Here is a 24,781-nt window from a genome sequence, read left to right on the forward strand (position 1 = left end):
ATATTGCATACTTGTAAAAGATGATGAGGAAAGTCGCTGGCATGCTACATCAACTTGTGCTTAAAAAGCTAGAGTTAATCTAGCAACAGTGATGTTCTTAAAGTTAGTCACCAAGAGAGTAAGAAACTGTGCTTTTCCTAGTACTGTTTCGTTCAATTGTAGGTGTATTTTCAATCATGCAGTCAACAATTTCTTGTTCAACTGTTTACCCATAGCGGATTTGAAAAGTCTACTCGTACCAGAAGAGTTGGTGGCTAACTCATTGTACCACGGTACATGAGCCATAAACTGTTTATTTCATAATCGCTTGATAAAGCCTGGCTTCTTAGAGCGTATTCTAGCTTCAACGTTTGTTTGTTCGTACTTAGAAAAAGCAGAGGGCGCCATCTTCGTTCAACTTAAAGTACTATTCGTTGATGGATCAGATGCTATATGAATATAAAGCTAGTCAAAAGCTGTAAATCTAATGATTGCCCCCAAGAGTGCGAAACTTGCACAGCAGTTGCAGAATAATGTCAGAAAGGGGAGATGAAATTGAAAGAAAATGGAATAAAATGCAATCCTGACATTTTTTACATTGTGAGCAGCCTTTCATATAACCTGGTTCTGTCCATTTTATGTGTTCTTTTTGCTCTTCACTGCTTCTTTCTTTTTTGGGCTGAATTGAACGTGTCAAATCTTTTATTGATTCAGAAATTTAGAACAACTCTCATGGTGTCGATATTTTAGGTATTAGATAAGCTTTTTCATTCAACATGAATGTTATGCCTTCTTGTAGATCGATACTTTTTCTACATCAAAAGCTTTGATTATAACACGCATATAGGATAGCATCTTCTATGTACGAATACGTATGGCTTTTAGCTTCCCTCCTGATTCATTAGTTTACTGATTCATCTGCTGAAAATTTCTTACTTTAGTGCATCTTAATATGTCCATTCAAGAAAGGCTGCTTTCAATTGGCGAACTTCAGCCACAAACTAATTGGTCGAAACATTTTGGCTCCGTCGGAAATTGGCACGAGAGGCCTGATCCAACAAGCACATTTTGGTCGGCTCAATCAGAGTAAGTTCTCCGGAACATTTCTGTTCGGAATGAAGAGTCCTCTTGTTTGTGGCCTCTGAAGCCTTCGAATCAACAAAGATCTTAAGAGCCAATATTTGTTCTTTAAATTAAGAGGTCAACCAGTCATCGAGGACTTGAGGTCATCGCTCGGACGATATCTGTGTATCCAATACACAACTTCCAAACGATGGCCCTGGGTCGTTCCAATATCATCGTTACTGACAGGACAGAAGTCTTCACAGTTATTGACCTCGACTGAGTGAGTAAGGCGCCGAGTGCCTTACTTTCTCTCTCTTTTTCTTAATCACCGCACCAACCAACCGAGGCCTCCTCCAAGCATCGCATTATTCAAGGCATCCTCATCCTTACTTCCATCACGCCCCTGTTCCCCGCCCCCTTCTCTTGTCTGCCTTCGCTCCCTTGCCTCCTCGCTTGGCTTTAGCCTTCCCAATTGAATGGCCTCCTTCTTCCTCCTCCTCTTCCTCTTCCTCTTTCGCTTGACGCTCCCTCACGCACTTGGATCTTGGTGGTGCTCCATGGGATCTCGTCTCTTGAGCTCTGTTCCTTTTGGTACTGGTGGTGCACTGCTTTTGAGATACATAGAGAGTATGCTTGCGCAGCGAGATTTTCTGAACAGTAGTTGGACCGAAAGAAGCCTCATCATTGTCTTTTATGAGGGTGACTAAATGAGGATGAAATCTCTTGCGTTGGTCTTGGGCTGATGGTCTATTCACCATTTATGTGCACTTTCTTACCACTACTCGGAGTGGCATCTCCAAAAGATCAAGATAAGGTATATATTTAAGGTTACTTATATTCACTATCTGATCTGCCAATGAATCAGAGTTAGGGGATCTGGTTAGCCCTTGTATATAGATTGCTCTTGTATTTTAGTCAGAAACTGGTCCAAGACTGGCTGAAAATATGCTCCATATATACGCTCTACGACTATTTCTTGAAGCAAATTCAACAATGAAGTAGTCTAGTTGGTTTAAGTCTGAGCAAATGTTGCATTTTTTCACACCTTTTCCGGAATTGCTGATGAAATAGTTCTAACGAAAATTTTATCAGATATTTTCTTAAAAATGTGTCGAGATTGAAGGGCACGTGGAATGAAGCTTTTTATTCATAAGCAAAGATTTTTTGAAATGAACAGTTTCGTATAACTTTATGGGGAACATGCTTCAAAGTCATTTCCATTCTGACCTTAAAACGACTAAACCTTGTTTCGAATAAGATGAGTTTGGTCCGACATGGGTCTTCATTTTTAGACAAACTCACAAAACAGACTTTTTCATGGTAAAACATATCACAACTGTAGGAGTATTGAGAGACTGAAATGAGATTAAAATTGATTTTCAATCCGCTTTCCAACCAAGATGAATTACAAATGATTTCTTCTCTTTGCAAAAAGAAAAGTACGTGTAAGAGCAATGTAAATTGATACTTTAAAGACATAAAAGCCCTTGATATGCAAAATAGTTGATTGTGAGTAAACCAGGATAGTAAAATGCTGAGTAGAGCGGAAATTAGCGGAAATCTGATTCACTGAGGCTGAGTTTGCCCAATCCTAGGAAAGAGAACCTCTAATCCTCGGGCAATTCAACATACACTTATCATACGCAAAAGATGCCTTCAACCGTGCAAATAATCTCAAAACATCTGGCAAACAGTCTAAATAATTGAACCAGCGCCCGGTCACCCTGTGTTGACTTGGTGAATGGTTTTCATCGCTTGTGAAGGTCTCCAAAGATGTATGGCCAACTTGAAGAAGCTAGCAATGGGCAAAGGACGGAGACTCGAGCGAGTGCTGGCGGTGCTCTGTATCTATGGATGTGGATGGAAGGAACGAACCAAGCAAGACCCGCTAGCTCGTCGGACACTCTATGTAGTGTACTAGAATGTGTGTGGATATCAAAGTGCCTCTCATCTTCAAAGCCGACGATTGGCGGAGAAAGCCCGCCAGAGACTTCCTCGCTCGCTCAGAGGGAGTCGTGAATAGAAAAGAACAAGGAGAACCCGAAGCAAAAGGAAGGCGACATGAAGCGCTCTCTTCAATGGTTCGTTGGAAGTCCTCTCGAGCGAACGGGTCCAGCTAAGGCACAATATTTACTTACCTTCAGTGCTTGGGTGACATTTGCAAGGATTCTTTATGCCAGCAATAAGAAGTTGTCAATCGGGCAAGGTGTTGTTCAAGTGTTCTTCAGTGACTCTGTCTCCGTTCCAAATTAGGAACAATCATTCAGAACTAGCCATGAAGGTAAGCTTGACACTAGTCAAATTCAAGGTTATTCATCAAGACTCTGAAGTAGGGACAAGCGTGCTCCTTCTCCAGGTTTGTGGGAATAGTGATGCTAACATTGGTTAATCTCCATTCCTGCTTTTCCAAGTGCTTGGGAGGAGGGGGGGGAAGAATTGGGACCAACCAAAGTTGGAACCGCGAGGAGGAGGAGGAGGAGGAGGCTGAAGATCAGGATCCAATCTCAAGGCTGAAGAGGCGTGGGTGATCTATATTCAACGTCGGAAGAAGAACTTTGGCTCGCTTCAGTGCTTGTTCCGCTCCAGTAACGCGACAATTTTCGTGTGCTTGAACTTTAATTGAGATTGGATACCTTGGCATGCTAATGTAGAAAGAGACAGCACGAGAAGTCTCCACGGGAGTCTCTTTCCCATTTACACCTCATCCGGGAGGAGAAATAAAAGCCAATGCGATTCTACTTGTGGCTAGGGGTCATTGGGGGTCGACATTGAGAGCTTGAGAATCGACGAGAGAATGGTCAAGAGGGGATTTGATCGGCCGAGAGAATATCGAGCCGATCTCTGAGCTATTGAGAAGGAAATCGGGCATTTCCTGTGTCTAGATATCTCGCCATTCAAGGCATGTCCAAAGCGACAGAGCTTTTCATATCTTACTCGATGGTTTGAGATCCCAGGGCAACCTTTGACGTTGGGAATGATCAATCAGAACTGGGGAGTGACACCAACAAGGCCAAGTTGGAATTCCAATAACAACTCCCAAAGGCCACTTGGTATCACTTTCTTTGGGAACTGGCATCGCCCATGAAACTTATTTCCTAGTCCTACTTTTTGTGATGACTTATGAAAGTAAAAAAGAAGCTTCAGGCCTGAGAGAGATAAAGACGCGGAGCTGGCTCAGCATTTCCGTGCTCTAATTGCGAGACCAGTCGTCAGAAAGTCGAGTCATTCCCTCATCTCCCCAAACAATCGAACTGGATCCTCGTCAAAGAGTTCTCAGGCCATGTTCCGTCCTTTTACGATGGTTGTGATGACCAAGATTTGTGGTGCATTGCCCTTTTAAGGTCTTCCAATATTGATGAGCCTCAAGGCTCGCATTGCGTGTCGAGCAAATGATAATTGTTTTTAGGGCCTCTGCTCTCAATTTCCTCTTGGAGCGAAAACCCCTGGTTCCAGTGAAGGAAGGTGTTCCCCTTTTTTCTTTCCTTTGTGCCGGTAAATAAAGCAATCTGAAAAGTGGGAAAATGCTGGCGCACCATTATGGAGAGCCATCAATAAACCGACACTTTGGCTGGAATAATGCTAATGGTGAAGATGATGGAGATGAAGCATAATGACCAGAATAAATGTAGCTCAATGAAAAAAACAGAACATGCCATGGAAAGGAACTTCCCTTTAAAGACAGTTCCTTCAATTAGCATTAGAAGAACGCTTCAATATCGAGAAGACTGGCATGACATTTGTACGGAAGCCCCTGTTTCGGGACACGAACTTTTTTCCCATTTCGAGGCCTTTGTTTGCTTTTGGCCTTCATTCTTTATGCAGCAGCAAGGACATTGTGGAAAGTTTGAACGGGAAACTCGAAGGCCAAGAAATTCCATCAAAAAAGACTCAAAGAAGTACGTGAAAATTGACGTGGTCTAATCTTGGGAGAACCAACAGTACAAGTTGCGAACACCTGAGACAGGTAGTAATGAGCCTAAAAGTTCAGGTGTGCGTATCCATTATCATATTGTCCAATTGGGAGAGGAGAACGTTCCGACGAGCAGCCTTTGTTGTGCTCATGTGTGGCGGAAAGTCAAGGAATATGACTGAAATTGAAGCCTTTCAGTTCAAAACAGATGAAGCCCTGGTTTGCCTCGGTTTCTCCGCTGGGGCTTGGCTGGCTCTCCTTTTTAGTCTGGCTGTCTTTCCATCTCGCTTTCCTCCATCCTCTGTCTACACTACATGTGTTAGTGCTCTGAACAATTGAGAGGACCGAGGCTGAACAACTTCAGCAACGGAGGACAGCTGTCCTCTCACAAAATCCTCCCGCTCTCCCAAACACAACTTTTACACTGTACGTAGTAAACTAGTTCATGGTAAAAAAGGAACGAAATTTTAGTGTGCTACCTCTGTCATAGCCCTCTATGAGCTCTGAAAGTAGGAAATGTCCAAGTTGATGTGTCAGCTCTGTCAGCTGGTGCATTTTGTATTGATTGGCAGCCAAAAGCGCCGATAGGTTCTAAACCGGGATGATGTTGTGCGTACCGGGTTGGATGAAAGGCGATCAGAATGAATGCTTTTAGATTGTGGAGTAATGATTCCCATTTTGGAACCCCTATACCCACTGTGTTCCAGTGGATCCGAGGTCCCCTGGTCTACTTCAAAAAGGAAGGGAGCCTCCTCGTTTTATAGGGTTGGCTCAAAGGAAAGACGTCGACGGCCAGAAAGAGGCTGCAGCCTCTGGACGACGCTCACTTTACACGCTCAGTACATGGAGCCCTAGGAATAAATGTGAGTGTACGAAGCACGTCCCCTACCAAGGGAGGGTGGTAGAAGGTTGTGCAGCTGTTGAAGCCAGCTGAAGATCCTGAAGAGATCGCATTGAGTGCTTCGATGTCTGTCCAAGATTCCACAACCCGCGTTGTGTATGTAGCGTTGTTGGAAACCAATTAATAATCGGGCTGATCGTGGCCATGAAGTGCTTTGGGAACGGGTCCAGTGTGCCAGACCCACTCAAGTTCGAGACAGTGGCCAGGATTGATAAACATGGTGAGAAAACAGAGTGGTCAGTTTGGGCCCTTGGGTCAGAACAATGGAGCAATCCCCTCACTTGGGACATTAGAGATGCATAGCTTTCTGTGAGGGTCCTCTCTCATTATCTGATAGGCTCCCAAGCCAAGGTCCCTTGGTCCTCGAGCTAATGTAATCCGAGCTAAGTTGAAGCCAGCCTTGGAAGGCTCTTTTGGTCATGCTCTTGCAGTTTTGAATTATGATCTGCGGGAAGCTTTTACGCTCCATAGAACAACATTGACATATCCAGATGATTTTTTGTGTCAAAATCCTATTGGGGCTCTATCAAGTTTGATTTCGGATTGGTATGAGTGGTTTTTTTTTTCGTTTAGTTTTGGTCTATCTTTAAAAACAGGAGGGGGGAAGTAGCAGGGGCTGAAATAATGTAGGGTTAGGGTTAGTCAAATCAGCATGTTCCCCTCCCACAAAACCCTGGCAAATCTGCGATTAAACTTTAAAAGGAAAGATGAAGCAGACGGCTCTATGGAACGTCCCGGATAAGAAGCTCCTGGTGGGAGACTAAAAGGTTCCATTCGGAGTTAAGGTTTCAAAAAGTGGCTCAAAACAAATGGAACAGATCCCATAACCTCGACGGATTTCTTGCGGTCTCATAATCTTGCAAGCCCAGCATTTTGGTCTCTTATCACGAGAACTCCAGCCAAGAAAAGGAATAGGAACAGTTCCATTTTGTACCACAATTCGTGCTTGCCAAGCTAAATATTTTACCACTTTTTCTTTCCCGTGCACCACATTGAAGCACGAGAGATACGATAATGGTGATCTCTCTCGTTCCATTTGAAAGAAAACGCGGCTTGTTCCATCCCAAAAATTGATCCCTAGTCGCCCAAGGCACTCATTATTAAAGGGCAACTTCGCACCCCATTTCTCTTCGTTGGGCAAGTTTTTGGGTCTTTCTCCTTTCTTTCTACTTGGTTCCATCCACTGGTGGACGTCCCACGTCCCACGTCCCATCAAGTGGAAGATCTCACATGGAACTAGCTCTAAGGAGGGAAAGGCATTGTTTGTGGAACATGGGTAGTACAGCGGTGTAGCAGGAATCGTTTCGGGGTGGCTCTACCTACTATGTAGTATATCTGGAGGGGAGGCAAGGAGGCAGTAAATTCCCCAAGGGGGAATCTCACACGATGAGTTTCTTCAATTCCAACCTTTCGGGGATCTTCGTCCCATTATGAGGCTTAAAGCCCACACAGTTCACCAATGCTCCACTGTCTTGTTCATTTAGCTTTCAGCACAATTCCAACTGATCCGCGAAGTATTAGGGAAAAAAGTCAGACATCGAAAATCGACCCTAAAACGATCAAATTACGAGAATTTTTAGAGAAGTTCTGTCTGTGTGGTTGTTCGACTTCAATGGAACCATAGTCGGTGTTTTGAAATTAGGTTAACAAAAATGAAGGTAGTCCCTCGGCTGGGCTTACAATTCATTCCAAGAATTGTTTTGTAAAAATGCCGAAGATCCAACCTTTCCACAATATTAAACGGATCGAAGAGTTAGTTGAAGGTTCTACGGAAGAGTGTTTTGAATTTTCTCTTACTGTTAAGCTTTTTTTTCTTTCGTTCCTATGGCAGCTCTAAATCCCTTCTCACCGTCTGAGAAAGACCAAAGGTGGGATTTTCTCCAGATGAGCTTCTTCGCCTGTCGAAGGTTTCGGAACAAAAAGCCTCGGTTGGAAAGTTCTCCAACGACAGACTCGGATCGAAGCTTCACTGAACTTCTCCTCGCTTTTGTTCATCGCTCAAAGAGTGAAAAATTCTTTCACATCCCCTTGCAGATTGTCCAAAAAGTCCATAGTGTACTGAAGGTCCTCGCTTCGACAATTTGAGTGTGACTGTCTAGAGAAGTTAGGCTTGGCTGGAGAAGTGAGATTCAATTTGAGAGCGGTGTTTCGTGAAGATTCTTTCTACGGTACATACATAGGAAACGCGATGGAAAGTGGTAGAATGTTACACTGGATTTTGCGAGGAAAGGACGTTTTGGTGGCAATTATCTGCAGAGATCGTGTCATGGGGTTAGTTCTAAAAAGACCAGTATTGAAATGGCTAGGTTTTCATAATGGAAAAGGATTGTCAAGTGCCAAAAATCACTTTCAACTCGTTTCTACGCTTCAGTTTGCTCACATCGAATGATATTTTTCCAGGACCTGAATCAGGTTCCATTCGTTGGGGTGATTTAGGGAACCCTAGAAAGTGGTGTTCATCAACTCCAGTAATATTTTTTCTCACATGTCCTAAGCTTTATTAGCGCTAAACTGAAGGCAAAAGGACAAATCATTTATGACTTTCGGGAACGATCGTGATCCAACTTAATACTGAAGGTCACTCATAGATATTTGGAGTTTACCATGGAGTTTTTCTTTTTGTTCCACACCAATTTTAACTTTTCTGATCCAAAAATAATGATCCTTGGCTATCACAGTCGTTCCAAAAAGTGCATTTGACTTCTTCACCTGATACGGACAACTTTATTACTGCGTCACTTTCCCCAAATGCTCTTTCAAACGTGGCATGAAGTTCCATCAATTTCTTCCAAATCTCCCATGTTGCCATTTTGAAGATAGTTCCAAAACTCGGAAACCTAAACTTGGATAATGTGTGGCTAAGGGAATCCCCAAACGAGACATGGACCACTTGACCTGTCACAAGCAGACCTTGAATATACTTTATGATCCTCTACAGAGGGTTTCGTACAATGGATAGATACAGCTCTAAAGAGGTTAGCAGTAATCTCCTTTGCTTTGGTCCCTGACTTGTTCCGGGAATGCAAATGTTTCTGTTGAACCGAAGTCAAGTTAACGATAGGTACTCGCTCCATCTTCTAACTTCTAGAATAGACCCTCTTACATAGTTTCGACCCTATGGGCCAAAATAGGCACTGTGGAGGGAAAGTCATTCATCACGTTTTTTTGGGTCCCAACCATTCAGTTTCTTTGCCACTTGGGTTATATATTGGCTGTTTTGGGGGGGATACATGAGTGAGCCTTTGACAAGGAAAAACAAAATGAGGGTAGCTTTTCCAGCATGCCCCAGAATGTCAGTTGAGCTGATGTAGTAAAAAAAGAATCATTAGAAAAACCTAAGCGATCAACTTAGTTGTTTTGTGCATGATCATTTCGAAAAGGCTTTTTTAAAGAGTTAGTCATTAACTTATCCAGAAGAGGGCATTTGTTTCGGGCATGTCAAAAAGATTTACCTTAAAATTCCAAATCTGCTAAGAAAATTGATCTAGGTTTTGAAGCAATTACAAATGCTGGTTTATTTCTCTCATAAACGCAACAATCTGTTTGTGCATTCCTGTAATTATTTTACATGCCGCACTCATTTCATCAAGATCCCCGATAATAAAACCGTCCTTTGTGCATCAATGATCAATTTTCATTCAGGAACCAATGTCTCAGATCCCAATGGCTTCAATGTTTCCATAAGTCTAAAACGTTCCACTTGAACGCTCCCTGGCGCCTTTCAACCCATTAACGTAAAAAAAGAGCCTCCATCGCAGAATATTCTGCTTAAATAACCCTCTAAAACTACGAAATGGGTGGAAAACAGACAAAACATTAATTCGGTATTTAGAAAAAAATACGCTAACAATGTAATTAGTGTCTTAGAGTGAGAGAGGTCCTAGGCTCGATTCTTCTCCCCGACCTTCCTTCAAATCGATCCAAAAATGAAGTTCCGAATATTTCATGTTTGGCAAACTACCAAGGTTCAAATATTGACGAGTTTAGTTCTTTTCAATGGTTACAATAGACTTGCCGGTATTTCTGGCCACCCTGTGGAGAGAGCAATAAAAAGAGAGCACCCACTTACAGCATAACCTTAAAGTTTTGAGCCCTTACTATGTTAAATCATTCCTATTTTATATATAAACTAGAGGGGCACTGGTGATCAGAGGAATTTCGCAAATTGAGAGGAGAATAACCAATAATAATGAACGTGAATATCGATGTGCGTGAATGCCACAACCCCTTATTAGATGAATGTATAAATAAATGGTATTTCTTCTATGGGCTCGCAATTGTCCCATCATAGTGTAGTACGGTACTGATTCCATGAAAGAAACCAAGCCTCATCTCGTGTGTTACGATAAAGATAGACGGGAAGGAATTGGGTCACGCACTGGTTTCGCAATCCACGATCGATGGATGGAGCCAGGGATTCCAAATCAAGATGGAAGACTTCTCAGATCATAACGCGATCCCCTTTTCTTGGGAATGATTTGATGGCGTTGGGAAAACTCCTTGATGAACCAGAAATCTTAGGCATGCGAGGGAGCCAGTGAGGATCAATAATCACAGGGTTTGACACTCCCTTGTCCTAGAAGTTCCTACTGGTTGTATGTTTCTAATATTCTCGATCTGAATGGAGGGGAAAGTTGTTGAGTGCACACTTTCTGATTTACCCCTTTTCCCTCCAGGTTTCCCTCCCCTCCTTTTCTCAACAGAAAGTCACAAACTCCAGAGGGAAAAGATGTAGCGATGCATCTTCATCTATTTATTATTTGTAGTCTTTTTTTTATGTACGTGCACGTCCCATGAAGAAGGCCACAACTCCTTGATGGGACACGCAGATGTTAGGGAATGTGGTTTTGGGAGAACTAATCATTGTAAACGAGTTCTTGCTCCAAATAGATGGGATTCGAAGGAAGGGTCCGGAGACCAAACCTCGATTCATTGATATTCCTTGGGAAGCAATCAGACTGGAGACTTGATCCGCATTCAAATGAGGGGTTACGCTTGTCGGAAGATTTTGTTTGAGATTTTATTACTATTGAAAAATCTTTAACCTCGGGAGCGTCATGAACTTGAAGGAAAAACCAGCAATGCAAGTAGGGTGACTTTACACTAGGATGGAAAATCGAGATTGAATCCGGTTTCAGGATTGAAGTATAACTAGTGTTGGGGCGAGTTTTCGGTGTATGAGCTTTTTTGTTCGACTTGAGTACAGTGAAAGACTGGAGTCATCTGCTGGACTCGCCCCAACACTGCTCCAACTCCAACTTCAATCCTCAAACCGGATTCAATCTCGGTTTTCCATCCTAGTGTAAAGCCGCCATTAAATGCGAAGGAGGATCGGGTTGAAAATGAAATGTATAGTACCTGTTATATTCCCTGTTACAGCAAGAAGGACAGACTGATGCTGAAAATAGGCATTCTTATTTTTGATAGTGTGTTTAACAAGAACACGGAACCTGTTGTTAATAGATTGAAAAATCATTCTCCGTTTTTCTGACCTTTGAAGAGGACTATTGTTTTATGAATAGTTCGAATAAGTAAGTCATGTAACGAGCAAGACACAATGGTATTTCTTTCTCAGTTTTGTGTATCCTTGGATTTGTCATTTTGAAACTGAAATACTTTGTAAGCACATCAGCAGAAAGCATGTGGCCTTCTTTAATCCCATTCTAGGGTCGTCCATTGCTCTAAGGGCCCATTTCCGTGCTCTTTGATTGTAAAATGATAGCCCTTCTGACCAGATGGTCCAGTGGACAAACCAAGACAAAAAGGGTATTTGTACTAGGTCACTGATTCTTGGTTCCCGAGGGAACATTAAGGCCTCCACATCGTGCTTAATCGTGTTCAAAACGCTTAGATAGAGCCTTCCAAAGTGTTGTTGCTATTGACAGGACAAAGATGTTGCATGTCCTTCCATTAAGACAATTAGGGAAGGAACCTGGCGAACTTCTAAATGTAATAACAGCCTGATCCGTTTGTTCCGAAGAACAAATGGAGCCTTTTTTTGTAGCCTGGCCTCTTCAATAAAAGTGCACGGTCTTCGTTCCTTATTGGTATGGAAACGTTCCTTTTGAAATGGGCACCCAAGCCAAGGTGATGTCCCCTCAATGGGGGCAACATGTGGACGCATCATATTTTGTGCTTGGGAATATTATTGACACTAAAGGTTCCCCATCTTTTTTTCCATATAGAACTACCGTGTAAACCTGGATGTTTCCATCTTCTTTTGTGCTGGAAATGGATCTTGGTTCGTCAGTAGACATGCTAGATAAAGATCCATCGCTTGACAAAGCGAAAGGTGGAAAATCAGCTTATCTTCCAGCCTCATTGTACCGTTGATCCTGATCCCGTTTCCCATTTTGGTTAGTTGCTTAGTTGTTATTGCCACATGCCAACCATTTCGAACAATGGGTCGGAAGAGTAGGGAGGGGAACAAGGATCCAAGCGAGGGTTCCAATTTTATTGAGCAAGCCCATATAAAACTGCAAGCGTCATTCCTTTGTCAATTTCAGGTGGACTTCAAATAAATCTTCAACCCTCCTCATCGACTCCCCTAGAGCGGGACAGCTCTCAGGGAAAGACCCACGGACCCATTTCTAGCATGTGGACCCGAGTTCCCAGTCCTCCAGAGGCAAAGATTCCAACCTCTAGGAGCAAGCACGCTTCAATCCTTCACGGACAGTGTCTCTACCTTTTGGGAGGACGTAATGGGAACGTTCCATTGAAGGATTTTTGGCGATATAACATAGGTGAGACTGATTAATGGCTGGTAGATCTCTCTAAAGGGTAAGCAGGACTGATTACCTCATCTTGCCAACCCACTAGCCCATTTTCATTACATCTACCCCAAGCCGACGCCCAGGGAGACACTGGGGGTTGAGGGTAAATTTCCCTTGTGGATGGCAACAGCAATTAGTGGCCGTTTAGAGGAAGAGAAGGGGAGACTCGGGGAAAGTTGAACAAAGCCACCTTAAATGGCACAGGGAAATAAACGCAATGTCAGTTGTGGGCTGGGATATTAAACAAGGATTGTTTTCTTATCCCTTTCAAGTAACTGGCCAGTGACCGACAATTATTGTTGTAGAAATACTGGAATTAAGTAAAATATATTTTTTGTACAATAAAGAATCACAAAAATTCTTTTTTTTAAAGATAGTATGATAACTAGATTTCAGTAGCCATATGTAAGCATAATTTTTATGTCAATATTTTAGATTTTCATAATGACCTCCCAAAATATGATGTGAGGCCATTAGATAGCCCTTTGCTTGAGATGTCTGAAAACTTTTTATTGTAACATTTTTATCGAAACCTCAAGTATTGGGAAGATTTACACTTTTGATAAAGAAATCATCTTGGGCTTGATTTTATTTACGTACTCTGCAAAAATCAAAACGTCTTGTCGAGATCAATTATCGAGGGTTTGACGAAACCTGTCATTGCCTAACGGAACATTTGATCAGTGTCAATCTCCCATTTTGAAGTTGCCATCACTTCTAACCCAACTTCCACATTGATTTTTTGGTTTCAAAAACTTTTTTCTTCCAAATTTTAGCCAAGAACAGCTGGGACCAATTGGTTGGAGATGGCGATTCACCAGGTTGTCTTCAAGAACACACCATCGTTGGCTATCGAGAGACCCTCTACGTGTTCGGTGGCGAAGTTGGTTTCTCCAATGGTGTCGAAACCCCTTTATGGATGTATCACATTAAGGTGAGACGGGAACCCAACTTCTCTCTCTCCCGAGAGAGTCTTTTTGGAACGTGTTATGTTCCCCCTCATTTCCAAGTCAGAGAATCCCAGAGCTAATTGGCAATCCATGTTTGTCAAGCCTGAGTAATTGCACGGAGAGACGAGTCCATTTCGAGTAAAAGTCGATACAAAGAGGGGGAGGGAGCAGGTTTGGAAGGCTCACGAGAGGACGAGATGATGATATTTGATATTTCACGGAACCAGAAATGTTTGATGTCTGCTCAGATACGTAAATATAAATAATCCACTCCTATTCAAGAAATTATGGTGGATGGCATTGATCCGAAATATGAAGGCTTCCAATTTGGGGGAAATGGCAGATCTAGAACCAAGATATCAAAGGCTTATATGCTATTATTGTTTTCTGGACAGGGGCTTGGCTCAATCTAACCATGAAAGACAGACTGGTATCATTGTATCAGACGGATCAAAACGGTTGTGACGCGACCGTTTCATTGTACCTTGGTCTGGCCTCATCCATTTCATTTCTCCTCGTCAGGATAACAAGTGGCGGAAGTTTATTGCTCCCAAGGGCGTGGTCACTCCCAAAGGCCGACGATCCCACACTGCCACGGTGTTCCAGGATTCAATGTATATCTATGGAGGATACCAAGATCTCAGAGGTTCTACATCTGAGTTGTGGGCTTTTCATTTTGGTGAGCAAATCATGTCTTTAATGGTCCTCTTTCTATGGAAATGACGTCCTGTGAAAGAATCTGGACTCTCAAATGATTCTTGATGGAGTCTTGGTAGCATTCGTGTATTCAATGGTGTACTTGATGTCTTCTAGCAAGCGAAACGTGGCATTTGGTGTCCCAAGGGGGGGCTGTGGATGGAGCCCCACCCCGACATCGGCATTCGGCCATTCTCCATGATAACGCGGTCTGGATTTTCGGAGGCATGACCGACCTTCAGGAGAGGTCCGACTTTTGGCGCTTTGACTTTGGTGAGTCTTTCTTAAGGAAATAAATTCCAAATTGAGACTTTCTCCCTGGGGACAAATATGTGGCGAAGTCACCATAGCGCCAATTTGCTCTCAAACAGATCATAAAAGAAAGGCATGGGGGGGGGGGGGAAACTAACATGAAGAAAGTGGGAACATATCAAATTTGGAAAAGATCGACATGAAAGTGGATATTTGTTCAATTTCCTTCCTTTTTGGAAGCTCACATCCAGAAGCCTTCCTTTGCCATTAGAGAGCAAAGTTCAAGATCTTTGGCAACTACAAGGGGAGGGTGGGGCTTTCCTAATCGGATCTGACAAGCCACCAGTTTCTAAATAATTTCCAGTCTCTCGTCGATGGAGGCCCGTCAAGTCAAAGCCCGGCCCTGGTTGTATCCATAGTCATTGTGCTGTGAAATTCCTGAGCGTTATGATAGTATTTGGGGGTGAGCGGGATGGCCAAGTCCTGAACGAGATGTGGAGGTTCCACTTTGGTATGTATTCTTTTTACTGGCCAGTTCCGTTATCCCGGAGTTACCAAAACAGAAGTTATTTCTCTTTTAGCCACGGAGTTTTGGGAAAAGTTGACTTTTGCCTCCAACCAGCCTATGCCTCGGGCCCAAACCACGGCATTCATTTTCTCCCAGTTCCGGACCAGAGGCATGGTCCACTACATGGGGCTTCCAGAGCAAGACTATTTCGGTTCCAAGCCTGAGCCGGCTTACCAAACAACTACGGAAAAAGCTGCGGAACAAGCTGCCAAAAATACCCTCAAAACCTCAACGGACGCGGGCGGAGGTCGAAAATATGTTTTCGCCACGCCGGATTCTTGTGTCGACGACACCACATCCTTGAGCGGCAGGATTGAGCAAGTCAAGGAGCTCCTGCCCAGTATGGGCCGAAAACCATCATCCCAGTTCCAGAGATTTGACAATGCTCGCAACGGCGCACCAGCCAATTTGATGAAAGACTTTGCCAAAATGTCTAACATGAATATTTCAAGACTGTCCAACTACTGCAGTTACTCGATGTTCAGCAATGACTCCACAGAGTCCTTGAACACTGCCAGTTCCACTGCCAGTCCCTGCAGCGTACGGCTCGCCAAGTCGCGAAGCAGCCAGCAACTCCTGAACTTGACCCTTCAAGAACCAGATACATCGCCTCAAAAGTCTTTGTTGGGAAGTCTTCCCCGAGATCCCATGTCTGTGCCAAACTTCAGAAACCTTCAAAAGTCAAATTCCCTGGACTCCGAGGACGGTCCGGAACCAGTTCGGCTCCTCGTTCAAGCCGCTAATGTGCTCAGTGTCAAAGAATTACCCGACCATGAAGACTCAAATTCACACGGAAGGCATGTACCTTTAGAGTCTATGGGTTCGTCTAATGGTTTCATTACCGATATCGACGGGGATTCACTCCGTGCCCCTTGCAGAAGTGATAGCGATTATACCTTTCAAAGTTACGACTGTAGCTCAAGGTCGAGCACGTTGTCCAGTCAGCATTCGTCAGTCAACATTCCCAAATCGTCCTCTATCAACCGGGGCTTCTTTAGCGGAGAGTCTAAACTTGTGGACCTTGAGGAAGAGGAGGCTGCCACATTTTATTCCAGTGACGAGTTTTCCTCCCTATCAGGGTACGAGTCGATCGAGGCTGTGAACAGAGAGGATTGCGAGTCCCGGATGAGCTTTGCCAACCCTCACTATTTGGGCCCAGACGTCCAAGCCATCATTGATCGAAAGCGCATGATTCGTACCAACTGTCTCCTGCGTGATGATTCACATCAGAGCTTCGCCCAAGCTCTCAATAGTCCGGCAGATAGCCTCTATTCGGATTACCAGGACTTTCACGCCCGATTGAACCAAGACTTTGTCGAGATGAACCATATGCCTAGTTACAAAACTGGACCCCTTCAGAATGGGGCCAACGCTGCCAAACCGGCTAGGGTGATCTCAACCTTCAGTCGGAATAACTCCCAGTTTTCTATTGCTTCCAAGAACGCTCTCAACGAGAAACAAAGTGGCGTAACTGCCCCAAGTAGTCGAAGGCCATCCCGCCCAATGTCCGCGGAAATTGTTGGAGCAAACAAGGTCAGCCCATTGAGGACCTTACCATCGTATTCAACTGAACCCGAAGGAGTAGAAAATCAGCTGATGCTTTTAATGTATATCCTAGGGGGGCGTGAGGTTGGCCAGGTTACGGTCTTCAAGCGACCAATCTCGGTTTGGAAACTGGACCTTACCAAGACATTTTAGGCAAACCTATTCCATGTCTCTTTGAAGTCAGTCGTCAATAACTTTAAGTAAGAAATAATAATCCAGGAATGGAACTTCTTATTAGAACATGATCTAACTTGTCCTGAATGGGAAATCTGTTAGAAAAACGCGTAATTGTGATCCTCCCTCTTATTCACATTTAACGAGCCGAATACAACCTAGTGAGAAAACAAACTGTCAGTGGTTGCTTTTAATTTCTGGAACTGAGATGAATGACTTACATGGAGTGTAATGCAAGCCCAAAACTGAGTCACATCTGTGAGGAGATACGTACACCGTTACACCCTGTTTACCGAACATCTGCCGAATTGAAATAGCAATGTAAAAAGGTGACCCGATCGGATAACATTCTGTCACAGAAGTCTTGAATTACCTGGTGCATCAGTTTTTATGCTCATAATTCTGTAGTGCCTAGCAAAAGAGGCCAGAAGAAGTTTCTGCTTATATTGTGTTTGTAATTTAATATCACCTCTAGGCATGATCCCCCTAAACTATGCGTGGTAAAAGTCAACAATAACTTATCATTAGGGGTCGGAAAGATGTTTTTTAGGTTAAATTAAATTTTCAACTATTTTGGTCATATTTGGGAAAAAAAACTTTCTCGCAAATTTTGACCATAAAATAACCTAAAACCGAGGATTTTCGGGGAAATTCAAGGAATTTGGCCCTTTTTAGTGGAAATTTAGGCGAAATATAGGAAGGAAGTGTAGGTCTACCTTGGGTGACAATGTTTGTTTCAGCTCAATGATTCGTTTGACATTGATCCCCCAAGCTTTCATTGAGAGATACTGTTGAGCACATAGGAACATATTACGAGTGATCTAACTAGATATAAAAAGGGATAGTCAGTCCTCTACGTCTAACTTCTATTGTCTAGTGGCGATTGGTTACCCTCCCATCGTTTGTCGCCAAAATAATGTTCGGAAATGTACATAAGCGTTATCTTGAGCTCAGAACCAAAACAAAGGGCAAAGGGCCTGATGAAGACTGATAAGAGGCTGAGGGAGGTGGGTGAGTCCTTCGGTGTCCAACCTCAAACCATTGATGAGTGGAGTATTTCATGCAAAAACAGCAGACCTTTTAACGGCAGACCAGACCAAGGGCGAAGGAAGATCTGGGATCACAAGAGTAGGAGTTAGTCTTCAGATGTCAAAAATGCAGAGGGTTACCAATCTCCATTAGACTAAAACTGGATCATTCACTGTATGGTGTAAGGTTTTTCAATGGACCCCTCTCACAAAAAATTGAGACTCAAAATGATCAAGCAATTCCTTGAGAGCGGGGACGGATTTTCAGGGTTTCATATTCAAAACGAGCTAAAATACCAAGGGAACTGAGAAGGCCTTTCGGTGTCCATCATCAAACCATTGAAGAGTAGAGAACTTTATGCATCCCTTTCCTAGAGACCAGACCAAAGGCAAAGGCAAACTACCTAAGATGTAAAACTGAGATCGAATCCGATTGACTAGTGGTGGGGCGAGTTTGTGGTGGTGCATGAGTCTTTTTGTTCAACTTGAGTACAGTGGAAGACTGGAGAACTAGACTGGAAAGTCTTTTGCAGAGCTCGCCCCCACCACTACTCCAACTTCAATCCTCAAACCGGATTCAATCTCGCTTTTCCATCCTAGTGTAAAGGTGCCCTCGGTCTTTAGATGGTCAAAAGTCAAGAGTTTTTTTTGGCTCTCTCGCGGTTGCCTTATGTGTACGATGGGGATCGGTTTAGAACACATTTTGTTACGGGATTCTCAAAATCATGTTCCGAATTCAGTGATCAAGTGAGTTGATGGCTCGTTCGTCTGCTGTGGTTGAAACTGAGTAACGCAAGAGAAGTAGATCAGGCCGACACCCTGCTGCCCAACTACCAAAACGTATTCAAAGCCAAGTCTCAGGTGGCTTGGTTGGAGTGACTCTTCTCTGACTCCACCGAATTTGGAACCGCGTTATTTTTTGAAGCATAACGGCGAGGATAAAGTACCGCCGTTTTAGCAAAATAACGGTAGCGGTGTAAGTTTTTTTCAGTAATGTTTCAAGGCCTGCTTGGTTGTCTTTGGCTCAAAAATGAAAAAAAAAGAAACCAATCACAACCCCAATTAAACCCATCAAGTAGAAAACACGTCCCACCCGCTCATTTACCCATTTGCCAAACCTGACTAAAAGGCCTATGACTTGTGGTTTTATTGATTATCATCGAAATTCAAAGATCCAGATCCTAATAATAATAAAAATTTGCGAAAACTTGGACTTCTTTGGTTGTAATATATTGTCAGATTTTTTCTTTGTTAATAATATGAACGCTGGTGATTGTCATTAGCTTTGAAGCTCTTCGGACAGAAGCGGTGTGATATTCGATGAATATAAAGGCAGGAGAGAGATTATGCGTTAGGCTTTGGAGGGCTTTCTATGTAGCAAATAGAAGTAGTAGTTTGGTAAATATGCATCAACATTAGTAAATAAGGACGGGGGACTCGAGTATTGACTCTCTCAAAGATTGGGATCGTCCTCAGGGCCATTCTTCATTAGACTTTTCCGAGGTGGGGGAGGATCCCATTTGGGCACATTGCCAATGCCCGTAACGTATTTTCCACAACAACGCAACCTCATGTGGCCATCGTCAGCCACGTGGATGAACCTGGAGCAACCACACATGTACGAACAGGACAAGATCATGATGCCTGGGGAAAATCAGAGGATGGTCGCAATTGCATTCAAGGTTCCACCCAAGTTCTTTGTACTCGTGTTATACACTCACCGAATGGTATGGTCACAAACATGATGAGAAGTACCAACGTGTGGTCGGGATCAAAGTTGACCACGACAAAGTTGGAATCGAAGGGATCGTAGAAACAAGGGTAGACGGCTCGAGCCGTGTAATTACGACCATCTTTCCCATAATTATGGTGAAATGCCATGCATTCCTTGGCAAGCGTGTTCACACATCCTTCAATATTAATCTTCATTCTGTAATGGAAAAATGGGGACCATGATGCCAAGGGTTCTCTCTGCTACCTACTAACTAGGCTGACATACTTGGAGCTGTTATAAATAGTGATGTCCTCCTCGTAAGATATCCCGTCGACCTTGTTCTCGTCCAGTTCTCTCATTTCTGAGTAGGCTTCAGTAAGATATGAGTAGTTGGTGCTGCCGCCATTGAAGTTGTCCTCAAACCATGTTCCATTCACGCAATCTTGACTGATCATGGTCCTGGCTTCTCGGTCTATGGTCACATTGGTACAAGCAATCATCAACGTCTCGGATCGTGTATCCCCTGCGGACCCCCAAAACAATCCACATTAACAGGACATAATCACACCCATCAATGAGGCAAAGTTCCAAATATTACCTTCATCCAATGAAGAAACATTGACCGTGGAACGCTTGGAACACTCAGCCATGATGACCCGCTCTCCTATGAAGAGCATGGAGTTCTTCAACAAAGTTGAGAACATCCTCGAGTCACAACGCCGCTCGCAAACTAGGTCATAAATCTCGGAACAGTAACCGTTGCGGCATTCGTAGTAAACCAGGACAGAGTTCCCGTACTCGTCGGTCCCAATGATGGTTGGATCTTTGCGACTATCCATGTCAAAACATTCCTCGCGTTCATGGCAAATGTCTCGGCAATTGAAGCAGCCCACTTTTGAGCACATTTTCTTCATGGTATCATTTAGCCGATCCGCATCTGGGCCATAGCAAAGGGCCACTTCGGGTAAGCATTCACCAGGATATTTGGCCTTGGTGACGTTGGGACCAAAATGCTTGTTGTTGCACATGGCACAATTACAGTATCCTCGGCCATCATTTTGCTCTATGAGTTCGTCCAATTTGGACGTGTAAGTGCAATCGTAGACCAAGGATACGTTCTTGCAAATGCCAGACATGCAGGATATCACATTATCATTGAATTGGATGCATTTGTCTTTCAAGCCTGGGTTGCCCTCTGAATCTAAAACATCCATGAAAAAGGTGTTATCGACAGTTTCGCTTCTGGAAACAATTATTCAATGGAAAAAGAAGAAGAAAAAGAAACTGACTCACGCAACCTCTTTAGCTTGGCAGGTTGCTAATTTTGAACTTTGTTTGCATGAGTTTACATTGAAGATGTAATCACTAATTAGTGCAATGTTTCATCAAATCTAGTGTTGGAACAAGATCAGAAAGTCCCGGAGAGTACCCAATCACTAAATTACCTTTTTCATAACCATACAGTTTACAGTTCATGGGCTTAATGTCTTCCAGAGTATTACAGACGTGGTCGATGAATCCATCTCCAGTTTCATTGAAGTTGCAACCATCCCAATAGACAGTGGTTCCCAGCTCTCGGACGGCAGCTTTAACATGGCTACAACTTTTGCCAGACTGGAAAAAAAACGAACAAAAACGGCTGTGAAAAAAGGAAGATCAAGTCCATTTGCTTGAATAACCGTTCCACGAAGGGACCAGCCATCTTTGCCTTGGACGTGATCTTTGCCAAATCTCTCTTGATAAAGGGGAAAGACACACATCCACACACTCCTTTATGGTTGATGTTAGAACACTGCACCAAAAATTGAGGTCACGGCCTTTGGCTGTTGAAGCTGAACTCAGTTTACGTACTTAGATGCGCGTGAAACAAGGGTTTCTTTCAAACAGTGACTTTCCCTCAACGGAGGAAGTGGGACTGGAGAGTAATCTTGACTTGATTTATTTCTCATGGAAGCCCACTCAAGTTTGCGGGTCTCTACTCTCTCGAATACCGAAAAGATCTCATGGTTTCAAGTTGTGGAGTGACCAGGTATACATCTCCCTGTTCCATGTTCCAAGAAAACATCAAACAGTCGGAGGTTCATTAACACCACTCCTCCTCCTCTCAAGGACACTCTTTTTCATCTTTGTGCTTGTACTTTTTTCCTTTCAGAGGATGTCTTTCGACCAATGAATGTGTTTCTTTCAAGTATTGTTGCAAACCCGTTCCATTAGCCTTTTAGTGGGAACACTGACCTCTTTTTGGACCCAGGAAAAGCCCCCGGGATTCATGACTGTTGGCTATTGCCTCGGGTGTCAATATCCATCATAGTGGGAGAATGATAATAATGCGAGAAACATACGGTATTAATGACGATGCCTCATAGTTCTGCTCGTTTTGGGAACCTTCGTTTGTTTCAAAGTGGATGGAGCTCTTGCGCTCCAGAGGATTTCCGTTTCAAGGCACAAAGTTGGCAATTGGATTAGAGCAGCCTCACAAGAAAAGTAAGGAAACTTGTGCATGAAGCGGAAATTTCCCATTTAGCAAACGAATCTGTAAGCGGCATCTCATTCGCTGGCTTTTTCCATTTTTTTGATGTCGCAAATATCAATATTTCGTATGCGGCAAAAAGAAAGAATAGCAGCTCTGCAAGGTATTATTCATTTGAACCATGAAATTGAGCGCAAAATTAAATGGTCTCGTTTTTGGGGTTGGAAAAGCCAATTGCCAATGATTTTTGCAAAATCATTTCGCCATTGGAAGCAATGTTGATAACTTTCTTTTGTTTTTACCATATCGAAACTTACAACAGCATTTTTCCAATCTTCTCGTCAAACATACGCGTACATGAATCGGAGCGACTGATTTGGTTTTGAATAATGATATAACGCTGTTTGAAAAGTGCCACCAAAGTTGTGCTGTTGATTTTCAACGATGCCTATGTTGGACATCTAGGAAATATTTGATTAAGGAACGTTACTGTGGAGCATTTACTTTGAAAATGATTGGGGAAAACACTCCTTTCTTATTAAAAAATGGATTTACCTTGATCAAACGAAACTTACAAAAGGAACAAGTCTTGCAGCATTGTGAATTGTGGAAGAGAATGTTAAGAGAACATTAAATCAAATTTATGTCTCAAATATGAAGAATTTTTTTTGCCCTAGCAATTAAAGGGACCCATACCATCAGCTGACTTAACGCAACCTTTCTTGACAGATGCATTGTAGCAAGTAAGAAAAGGAGTGTTGCACTTTTACTGGCTTTAGGGTAACTTTTGATAAAGATTATCAAGCAATTATTGTGGGTTAAATTGAAAAAAAAAAGAATGGCATCATAACAACTCTCCCTATTCCACAAAGCTTCAAATTTTTATAATCTTAGGTACATACCTTGTGGTAAGTAAGTCCCGAGAGACAAATTTCATATTGACATTACTTTGAGAGGAACCAGTTGTGTCATTTTACTGTATGTTGTAAAACAGGAAGCTCAATCAGCGTTTCACGAATCAAAAATGGAAAGGAAATTGTATAGTCCAATGAATAGACAACAATACCGTTGTATGTGGCCTGCCAGAGCAAGCCTTTGGTATTATTTACTATTACCCGTAGGTGCGACTTGAAGAATAGTTGTCAGATATACCTATATGGCCGACGTAAAATCATCTTTGTGATGCTTGTTAACACACAACTGAAATCCATAAGAAATTGGAAGAATAGCAAGCCGCAAAATATGCCATGGATCCTGAAGTGGTTACGCATAATTTGAAATGACTTGCACAACATTGGTTAAGAAATCATTTTCAAGTACATAAACCGCTAGAAGTGTATTGCATGCAACAAAGAATTTGTCTTTTAAGTTTTATCACTTGACTCTGACAAAATATGTTGTTGTCACGTGGCACGTCAAGGAGAAATTGCAGAAGTTTGACGTTGCAGATGTGCAAACGAGCACAACAGAGGCATTGGGAAGAAAACCGGTTAGTGTTACCTTCTCAAATTTCTGCCCGACATACGANTTTCTGCTCGACATACGAGCAATATCACACTTTCTAAAAAAAACCTTCGGGCACTGCAGCACCAAAAACCGAGGTGTTTCCTTCTACCGTATCTGCCATCCCTCAGCAACTCCATCCCCCAAAATCTCCATGATTGACAAAAACAAAGACCAGCTGACCTTGCTAAGGCACCACTCTTCACAAGACCACCATCCATCGCATTCCTCATCGCCACTGAGGTTGCCCTTCAGTTCCAGGGTGGTGCACATTTTGGGGCCCTGAAGGGTTGATCCCAACACATCCAAGGAAGGAATATACACAATCACAATCGAGTAGATGATGGCCACGGCCGAGAGCACGGACAACATCATCGTGCAGAACAGGGTGAGACATAATCGTTTTTCTCCACCCTGCGGCGGATATTGGAGCTTCGCCATGACTGAGCTGACGGAACGTGGAGAAACAAAACGTTCACGTGAAGTGAAGCCAGGTATTCAGGGACACGAGATTACTTTTGAGAGGGAGTAGGAACTAGTATGAAGCAGAACCCCAGGGGATGGGGAGGGTCAACCTACATGATTTGTTTCGGGTTGGAAGTCCCAACCCCAAGGACGGAGGGATCAAGGGAAATGATTTGCTGGAACGGGTCCGTAGTAGGGCGAGGGTGAGTATGTGAATTCTGCTGCTCTGTGGTGTGTACTTAGTGCCATGTGAAGTCCGGTGGCTGGATGTTGGTGGCCTTCGGTTCTAGTTCGTTCCTACTCCAATCGACGCTCACAGCCTTCTGTCGGCCTTTCCAGTCTCGTTCCTCGTTATTATCTCAAGTCTGGGGTTACTACTGCCAGTTGTGAAAGCCTTCTTTAGCTTTGCAGCCTTTTTCGTCCCCGAGCAAACGAAAAGAGAAGGCATGTCTTCAGGGCAGGTACTTGAGTGGCACACTGTCAAATGTCAAAACCAAGGAGGGCAAGGAACATGCTACGCATGTAAGACTCTTTTCAGAACCAAACAGTTTTTTAATGACAACTAAACGTTGGCAATTTAGAGTTAAAGACCAACAGGTGTTGGTTCGCTAACATAATTTAAAAGTCAGGAAGTCGGTCAAATTTGTACAAGGAATTGTTTTAGCTTTGTAAGAGATTGACATAAATACATTTGGCTTGATTATGCTAAAAACAATCCAGGGACCCATAAAGATAAATAGGGTGCCAGTTTGAGTAATATGGTTTATTATTATTCGTGCTCAAGGCAC

The 24,781-nt window shown here is 43.1% G+C and overlaps 2 protein-coding genes across 3 annotated transcripts; one reads left to right on the forward strand and one right to left on the reverse strand.

The window, feature by feature from the left end:
- Positions 1–2,784: 2,784 nt before the first annotated feature.
- On the forward strand, positions 2,785–17,324 carry LOC131882428 (uncharacterized). Of its 2 annotated transcripts, none has more exons than XM_059229568.1 (7): positions 2,785–3,325; positions 12,362–12,598; positions 13,405–13,562; positions 14,101–14,257; positions 14,392–14,547; positions 14,891–15,037; positions 15,108–17,321. In XM_059229568.1, exons 2-7 carry the CDS (start codon positions 12,451–12,453, stop codon positions 16,790–16,792), a joined length of 2,451 nt encoding a protein of 816 aa, XP_059085551.1. In that variant the 5' UTR covers positions 2,785–3,325; positions 12,362–12,450; the 3' UTR covers positions 16,793–17,321. The 2 variants fall into 2 exon arrangements, with proteins under 2 accessions (XP_059085551.1, XP_059085550.1); XM_059229567.1 differs by lacking the exon at positions 2,785–3,325 and adding an exon at positions 5,915–6,075 and having other exon boundaries at positions 15,108–17,324.
- A 1,725-nt stretch (positions 17,325–19,049) lies between these two features.
- On the reverse strand, positions 19,050–24,458 carry LOC131882433 (uncharacterized). Its single transcript, XM_059229575.1, has 6 exons — positions 23,712–24,458; positions 21,001–21,169; positions 20,154–20,756; positions 19,841–20,078; positions 19,563–19,771; positions 19,050–19,485 (listed from the first exon to the last, which is right to left on the reverse strand). Exons 1-6 carry the CDS (start codon positions 23,967–23,969, stop codon positions 19,295–19,297), a joined length of 1,668 nt encoding a protein of 555 aa, XP_059085558.1. The 5' UTR covers positions 23,970–24,458; the 3' UTR covers positions 19,050–19,294.
- Positions 24,459–24,781: the final 323 nt, after the last annotated feature.

This window comes from Tigriopus californicus, chromosome 6, assembly GCF_007210705.1.
Source record: "Tigriopus californicus strain San Diego chromosome 6, Tcal_SD_v2.1, whole genome shotgun sequence".
Classification (NCBI taxonomy): Eukaryota; Metazoa; Arthropoda; class Copepoda; order Harpacticoida; family Harpacticidae; genus Tigriopus; species Tigriopus californicus.

What these genes read in the sequence shown, in the direction of transcription:
- LOC131882428 (XM_059229567.1), top strand. Translation starts at nt 6,000, where the DNA reads ATGAAGTGCTTTGGGAACGGGTCCAGTGTGCCAGACCCACTCAAGTTC. An exon ending in TATGGATGTATCACATTAAG is followed by an intron (nt 13,563 to 14,100) that starts GTGAGACGGGAA and finishes TCTCCTCGTCAG; the next exon opens with GATAACAAGTGGCGGAAGTT. An exon ending in GTTGTGGGCTTTTCATTTTG is followed by an intron (nt 14,258 to 14,391) that starts GTGAGCAAATCA and finishes GATGTCTTCTAG; the next exon opens with CAAGCGAAACGTGGCATTTG.
- LOC131882433 (XM_059229575.1), bottom strand. Translation starts at nt 23,969, where the DNA reads ATGGCGAAGCTCCAATATCCGCCGCAGGGTGGAGAAAAACGATTATGT. An exon ending in TGTTTCTTCATTGGATGAAG is followed by an intron (nt 20,079 to 20,153) that starts GTAATATTTGGA and finishes GGGGGTCCGCAG; the next exon opens with GGGATACACGATCCGAGACG. An exon ending in ACTATTTATAACAGCTCCAA is followed by an intron (nt 19,772 to 19,840) that starts GTATGTCAGCCT and finishes TTTCCATTACAG; the next exon opens with AATGAAGATTAATATTGAAG.